Source organism: Octopus bimaculoides, chromosome 5, assembly GCF_001194135.2.
Source record: "Octopus bimaculoides isolate UCB-OBI-ISO-001 chromosome 5, ASM119413v2, whole genome shotgun sequence".
Classification (NCBI taxonomy): domain Eukaryota; kingdom Metazoa; phylum Mollusca; class Cephalopoda; order Octopoda; family Octopodidae; genus Octopus; species Octopus bimaculoides.
In genome coordinates, this window is record NC_068985.1 from 107,098,743 (window position 1) to 107,107,345 (window position 8,603).

At 38.0% G+C, this 8,603-nt stretch overlaps 1 protein-coding gene across 1 annotated transcript in view; it reads right to left on the reverse strand.

Moving 5' to 3' along the window:
• LOC106879589 (E3 ubiquitin-protein ligase CHIP) overlaps positions 1 to 8,603 on the reverse strand; it is an 82,381-nt gene that overhangs the window by 46,350 nt on the left and 27,428 nt on the right. Inside the window, exon 3 of the mRNA XM_052967921.1 lies at positions 5,884 to 6,049. Within this exon, the coding sequence (XP_052823881.1) occupies positions 5,884 to 6,049 (166 nt within the window). The remainder of the gene's footprint in view (positions 1 to 5,883; positions 6,050 to 8,603) is intronic.

Genomic DNA, 8,603 nt, shown 5'->3' on the forward strand with positions numbered 1-8,603 from the left:
ATATATATATATATATATATATATATAAACATTATGACAGGCAGCTTTCATTTTCTATCTACTAATTCCCTTCACATGGCTTTGGTCAGCTCAGAGTTATAGGAGACACTTGACCAAGGTGTCAAACACAAGGACTGAACCTGAAACCATGTGGTTGGGATGCACACGTCTTAACTACACAGCTATACCTGCACCTACTTAATAACCACCACCTCAACAATACAATATCAGCATCAGTCACAATAATAATACAATAGCTATAACAACAACAATATGAACAAAAAAGTGGTATTACTACATACAATACCAACAACAACAGTAAAAAAAAAAAATCAATACAATCGCTGTAACAACAATACAACAACAAAAACAACATAATAACTACAACAACGGCAGCAGTAATAATACATCTTTTAACATCAACACAAACAATAACAATTAAGAAATTACAAAATGCCAAAAATAGACAAGTAGTTTGGTTCGCTTGTATTAATAGTAGCTAGCAATATGGATTGATTGGTTATATATAGACTGGATCAGGTACTGTGTTAGCATGTATGGCTGTAAACACAAGCTATTTATATACATCTATTTATATATCTCTCTGTATTGATCCATCTCCAAATATGTCTATTGATCTAGTCAGATTTTTATTCCTTATTCACATGTCAGACTGTCTGTCTATCCATCTGCTTTTCTATCTACCTACATATCCACACATCCATTCACAGCTATATCAATCTGCATGTCTCTTCTTTTACTTATCCATCTAGACATTTGTTAGTTTATGAATGTCTCAAATAAGACACCTGTGTCTACAACTCAATGCATCCTGATATCTGTCAGCTTATTGATCTAACCATCTAGACATCGGTATGTCTATCAATATATCTAAATGGATGACAATCTATCCATTCTCACTTAGTATGTCTATCAGTCTATCCGTATCAATATCTATGTCAGTCAATATACCCATCCAGATGTCAATGTGTCCATTAATCGAATTGTCCAGACATTACTATGTCTATCAACCCAACCATCAATCCATCCATCCAAATGTCAGTACGCTGCTGATCCAACAATCCAAACATCCATGTGTCAATCAATCCAACCATCCAAATGTCAACATGTCTCTTGACTCATCCAGCCAGATGTCAGCATGTCTACCAATCCAGCCAGACGTCAGTGTGTCTATCAGTTTACCTACCCAAATATCTGTGTGAATTCATTCATGTCTCCCTCATATGTCTGCTCATTAAGCCCTTTCTTTGTAACTGTCTCATTTGTTACTCATATTTGTCTGTCTGTATGTCTCCTTATTTATACAGCCACCTCTCTGTTTATCTTTCTACATATACAGCCATCTGTCTGTCTCTCCAACTATATAGAATCCTGCCTACCTTTCTCTCTACACATATAGCCATCTATCTGCCTGTCTCTTTACATATACAATCATTTGTATGACTCTCTCTCTCTCTCTCTCTCTCACTTTCACCAGACAAACATCTGTTTCTACATCTGTTTGTTGGTCTACATCTGTTTGTTTCTACATCTGTTTATTCCTTACACCCATACACCCTTCTGTCTGATTCTCTCTCTACCATTGTCTCTCATTCTACCCATACAAACAACATCCTGTCTCTTTATCTATACAACATTAGTATGTCTATTCTGTGTACCCATGTAATATCTGTGTCTCTACCTATACATATATATCTGTCTATGTGTCTCTACTCACATATACCCCACTCTGTTTCTCTACCCATTCTTTCTTCTGTCTGTCTATCTAACATGCATACATCACTCTTTCTTTCTACCATGTATAAATCTTCCAAGTCATACATACATATACCTCTCTCTCTCGCTCACACACACATACATCCCTCATTCTCTCCTTCCCGACACATACATCTATCTCTCTCCTTTCTACCCATACATACATGTCACACACACTCACTCTTTCTCACTCTCTCTTTCTCTCCCTATTCATACATTTTTCTACTTCTCTCTTTCTCTTCCCATACATACATCTGTCTACTTCTCTCTTTCACTCTCTCTCTCTCTCTCTCCAAATACATACATCTATCTACTTCTCTCACTCTCTCTCTCTCCCCATATATACATCTATCTACTTTTCTCTCTCTATCTACCGATTCATACAACTGTCTATCTCTCTCTCTACCCATATACACCTATCTCTTTACCCATACATACACCTGTCTATCTCTCTCTCTCTACCATACATATATGTCTACTTTTCTCTCTCTCTCTTTCCCATAGAGCCATTTGTCTTTGTCTACTTGTACAGCCATCTGCCTTATCTTTCTTTCCATTTAACCATCTCAGTCAGTCTGTTGATTCGTTCATAAAACTATCTCTATCACCAATATGTGGTGAAAAACTGAAAGATAGCCTAAGTATAGTTCAAGGAACAACTGGGTGTTTTTATGCAGTTCAGACCTATTTTGACCTGAGTGATTAAAGGGAATAAAGTTTGAGTAGGAAATGATCCTGTAGAAGGAGTAGGAAAAGGTTTAGTACAGCATGTAGATGATGAGACCACCGCAACATTCAGTCCTAGTTGTGACGTGATGGCTTTTGTGCAATTGAGGCACAAAAGCCATCACATCAAAACTAATTCCTGTAGAGCACAAGCTCACAGTAGGGCCTCTCATTTACGTGCCACCAGCACGAGGGCCAGTCAGGTGGTACTGGCAACGGCCACACTCAAATGGTGTTTTTACGCACCACCTGCACAGGAGCCAGTCCAGCGGCACTGGCAACGACCTCACTCGAATATTTTTTCACATGCCACCGGCACAAGTGCCAGTAAGGTGACACTGGTAACAATCACGCTCGAATGGTGCTTTTTACATCCAGGAAGCCAGTCAGCTGCTCTGGCAGCAATCACGCTCAGATGGTGCTCTTAGCGCTCCACTAGCACGGATGCTAGTCATCGAATTTGATTTTGATTTCAATTTCACTTGCTTCAACAGGTCTTCGCAAGCAGAGTCTAGTGTCCAATGAAGGAAAGGTATGCATAAGTGGGCTGGTTTCACCCCTGGCCTAGGCCACGGGTTATGGTCTCACTTGGCTTGTAGGGTCTTCTCAAGCACAGCATATTTCCAAAGGTCTCGGTCACTAGTCATTGCCTCGGTGAGGCCTAATGTTCAAAAGTCATGCTTCACCACCTCATCCCAGGTCTTCCTGGGTCTACCTCTTCCACAGGTTCCCTCAACCGGTACGGTGTGACACTTTTTCACACAGCTATATTCATCCATTCTCGCCATATATTAAATATATTTTAAAATATATGGGCTGTTTACAGAGTGCTCATTGAGAGCCAAGGCGAAAAAATATAGTGTAGAGAAAATTGAAAACACAAAGTTTAGGCAGTCAAACAGATTCCTGAACACATAAATGAAATCATTCAACGAAAGTAGTTGAAGCATATATATTTATATATATTAGCATAAACTATGCATATACAGGCACAAAGATTCTCCAAGGGAATAAAGAATATAAAACCAAGCATACAGAAAGATATAGACGATATATAAAAATATATAAAATTACATATAAATAAAAATTACAACTAAGGAGTTATGCATGATAAATATGGGAGGTGCAAGTTGAATGAGAGGTTGAGGAATAAAAATCTCAATTTTAAAATGGCAAACCGCCTAAAATTCACTATACATATAGATTATAAGATGAAAATTACAAAATAAAAGCTGTATGAGGTCAAAATTCTAAAACAAGTGTGGGCTAAATTTCAAGGTTAAAAATACAGAAATAAAAAGGGTCCAAAATTGGAGGATGTTCAATCTACGGCTGTTTCAGGGGTACATTACCGGTCATGATTAAAAATTAAATAATCCATATATGCAATGTCCCCTTTATCAGGATGATGTCCTCTTTGGAAAATTACATCGTACTAATAATCTAGCAGAGTCAAAAAAATTCCTAATAAAAAGTTTTACACTTCGGATGCAAATGGCCACATGCTTGCTTAAATATATATACTTCAACTACTTCATCATCATCATCGTTTAATGTCCGCTTTCCATGCTAGTATGGGTTGGACGATTTGACTGAGGACTGGTGAAACCGGATGGCTACACCAGGCTCCAATCTGATTTGGCAGAGTTTCTACAGCTGGATGCCCTTCCTAACGCCAACCACTCCGAGAGTGTAGTGGGTGCTTTTACGTGCCAATGATTTTATTTATGCGAATCTGTTTGACTGCCTTAACTTTGCATTTTCAATTTTCTCTATTTTATATATATATATATATATATATTTCGGTGCGAATAGTTTTGTTATATGGCGCCGTATTTTACAATCCTGTAAATAATAATAATCGTATATTTCATATAAGCTTAAAGCTTATGGTGATCACTGTGCAATGACTAAGCAAAATAGTCTAATATAAGACCCGTTATTAGACTATTTTCCTTAGTCATTGCATGGTGGTCACCATAAGCTTTAAGCCTATATAAAAAAAAATACCAATATTATTATTTACAGGATTGTAAAATACAGCACCGTATAATAAAGCCATTCGCACCAAAAGCTTATATAGAAAGTTTGTTCACATAAAACAAATACAAACTAGTATAGTTCTTAAATTTGACAGAAAGAGGGAGGCTAATTCAATGGTGTAAAGGTAACACACTTAGTTGCATTAACAAAGGGATGTGGGTTCAAGTCTTACACAGATAGGAAAGCATTTGTTCTGTCAAGGGCTTATATGCCTTGTTATTAGACTATTTTCCTTAGTCATTGCATGGTGATCGCCATAAAATTTAAGCTTATATAAAAATACCATACATATATATATATATATATATATATATATATATAAAGGGCTTCTTTCAGTTAACATCTTCCAAATCTTCACAAAGCTTTGGCCAGCTCAAAGCTATCACAAAAGATACTTGCTCAAGGTGCCATACTGTGGGACTGAACCTGAAACTATGTGGTTGGGCAGCAAATTTCTTAACCACAGAACCAAGCAAGGATGATGCTGTTTCTTCCTGATAAAGTTTGTAGCTCCAACAACAAACTTGCCTACACTACAACAGCATAAAAAAAAGAACAACCAGCATACATAAACCCAGACTCTGCACATAAACACGTCCAGCAACAACCGAAATAGCCATTGCATAACACATAACCAGAAGCCAAGACAGTTAAATATACTATTCATAGGCTTTCCTGCCATAGATGACAAATGAAGGTTCTGCAATTTCTTGCTGAACAGCCTGCCCAGAGGGTTTAGTTATAGTGGTCAAATGTTTTTGCTAGACATTAGCTCACTTCCTCCATCAAATTGACATTTCCTGTACAGGTGTACGGTGTGCTACACACCAGGTATTGAAGTGATTACAGATGGTTTATAACTAGTCATTTGTCTGATCTGCAGTTTCAAAACAACAACATGTTTGTTGGATTACATGTCATTCTTTACAAGAGTTATTTCTCCTTTCATGTTAACAACCACCATCACTACTACATTAACTGCACCAACACAATAACAACAACTACACTATATCACAACAATAACAAAACTATATAAGCCAATACAGAAGCTACAATGAGACCACTCAACCTACTGGAAAGAGCAACCAAAATTCCTTCAAATTACATTCTACAGAACTAAAAAGGAGAATACTTTAGATGGACATGTGCCTGAAAATAAAGAAGAGATGGCCATGGCAGGAACACCTTGTAGATTTTCTAGAGCAGGGCTGACCTGGAGTTGAACAGCAACAAAACTACACCATCAGAATAACCTCAACACCGTGATAACTACACCAGCTTCAAAACAAAAACAATCCAGAATACTACTACTACAACCATCTGTAGCTAAAGACCTACCTTTGAAGCTCTTCAGAGATCAGTCTGTTGAGGTAGGTTTGAAGTGCTATTTCCTGTTGGATGCGTTTCTCTTCTATGACATTCCACCGTTTCTTTTTGGCACTTCGGAGAGCACTTGCAATGTCATCTCCAAAGTTCATTCTCTGTTCCTTGGCAAGGTCATAAGCTGAAACAGAGACAACAGCAACAACAATATTAGTTACTTTACAGCCAACACAGGCCAACAGATAAGTATTGTACAGCAATAGAGGGCAAAATTCAGGACCCACTCTCTCTCTCTCTCTCTCTCACTCACACACACACACTAACACACACCTCATTAATAAAGGCGGCGAGCTGGCAGAAATGTTAGCACGCCGGGCGAAATGCTTAGCGGTATTTCATCTGCCGCTACGTTCTGAGTTCAAATTCTGCCGAGGTCAACTTTACCTTTCGTCCTTTCGGGGTCGATTAAATAAGAACCAGTTACGCACTGGGGTCGATATAATCGACTTAATCCGTTTGTCTGTCCTTGTTTGTCCCCTGTGTGTGTAGCCCCTTGTGGGTAGTAAAGAAATAACACACCTCATTAATATACACTCAGATACTTCCTACTCATACACTAACACTAAAAGATAGTTCCTCTCAAAGACTCTAAGGGCTGCCACATCTTGGTCACTTGAACAACTAGATACACCAGCCAAATCTTCATCACATCACATCTTCTCTTGGAAAATGGACAGAGACTTTGAATAATGTATTCCTAGATACTCTTAAGAAGGCAGCATAGTCTTGGCTAGAATACCTTTCACCATTGGTCTGCTCAATCAGAGCTGACCAGAAGATAAACAGCACATAAATAGACAACAGTTATAAGACCATAAGTACAAACCAAGACACTCAAACACAGACATGCAATGAACAGTCAGTCAAGAACACCCGATACATGTAATTAGTTTACTTGCACACTGTGTTGGATTCATCATCATCATTGTTTAATGCACTGTTGTCCATCCTTGTATGGGTCAGAAGGAATTTATTGAGGCAGATTTTCTACAGCTAGATGCCCTTCCTGTTGCCAACTTCACCTGGTTCCAAACAAGGTAATATTTTCCCATGACCAGACATATTTTTTTGTGAAAAACTGGAAATGAAGAACACCACTTATATAACAGTGATGCTTGTTTACCATCATCACATGATGGTAAACAAGGGTATATATACACACACATTATGTAATGAGAAGTTTGCTTCCCAACCGCATAGTTCTGAGGTCGATCTCACTGTGTGGCACCTTGGGCAAGTAGCATCTTCTACTATAAGTCTTGGGTCAACCAAACCCTTGTGAGTGTATTTGATAGATGGAAACTGAAAGAAACCCATCATATATATATATATATATATATATATAGGGAGAATTCACAAAAATAACAAATGACAAAGACAGGTGGTGTAGACAGCAAACAGATGTATTAGTATAACGTTTGGGAAGTGAAAAAGTCTTTAACATTTCGAGCCTATGCTTTTCCACAGAAAGGAACATAGAAAGAAACAAGGAGAGAAAATAAAGAATGTGTAGTGGCTAGCGATCTATCATGGCGAAGGTTATTTTAACCTCATGAAGGGATGGTGTCATCCAAGGAAATACTGGTTCAATACCTAATATTTGGGGGAGAAATTAATGATCCATAAAATAATATGTTTATATGTAAACCATGGTATATAATCAGGCAAATGAAGAATAAGAAAATGGTGATATTGAAGTTAATAAGAGTTTATTATCAGCAACAAATTGATCATTATCCCTTAAAGCTGTTTCAATTAAGGGCAGTGCTGAGCATAATCTCTTCAGAGGGAGAAAAAAATATACCCTTAGATATTTTGGGTGTTTGTTTGTAGACTCATCACAGCAGACTCAAAAGGCTGCTATATCCAGTTGTTCAAGTGACTGAGATGTAGCAGCCTTTGGAGTCTTTGAGAGGAACTATATATATTTATTTAGTTATTATTCTTATACAAGAATGTTGTTCATAATGGACTTTGAATTTTCAGATGAAACTTCGAAGTCACAGTCAACAACATTCATGTATAAGAATAAAAAATCTGTACTCTACAAAAGTATAGAGTAATCCATCAGATTAATGTAAAATTGTTTTACTATAACTGTACATAACATTAAACATTAATGCGTCTAAGAGTGTGAGTGTGTGTGTGTGTGTGTGTGTGGGTGTGAGTGTGTGTGTATGTGAGCATGTGTGTGGTATGTGTGTGTGTGCGTGTGTGTGTTCATTGCTCAACAACCAATGTTGGTAATGTTAACACCCCTGTAACCTAGCAGTTCAGCAAAAGCGACTGAGAGAATAAGTACCAGGCTAGGCTTGAAAAAAATATATACTGGAGTCGATTCATTCAGCTAAAATTCTTCAAGGAGATACTCCAGCATGGCCACAGTCTAATGACTGGAGTAAAAGATAATATATATCGTGTGTGTGTGTGTGTGTGTGTGTGTATATCATCATCATCATCATCGTTTAACGTCCGCTTTCCATGCTAGCATGGGTTGGACGATTTGACTGAGGACTGGTGCAACCGGATGGCTACACCAGGCTCCAATCTAATTTGGCAGAGTTTCTACAGCTGGATGCCCTTCCTAACGCCAACCACTCAGAGAGTGTAGTGGGTGCTTTTACGTGTCACCCGCATGAAAACGGCCACGCTCGAAATGGTGTCTTTTATGTGCC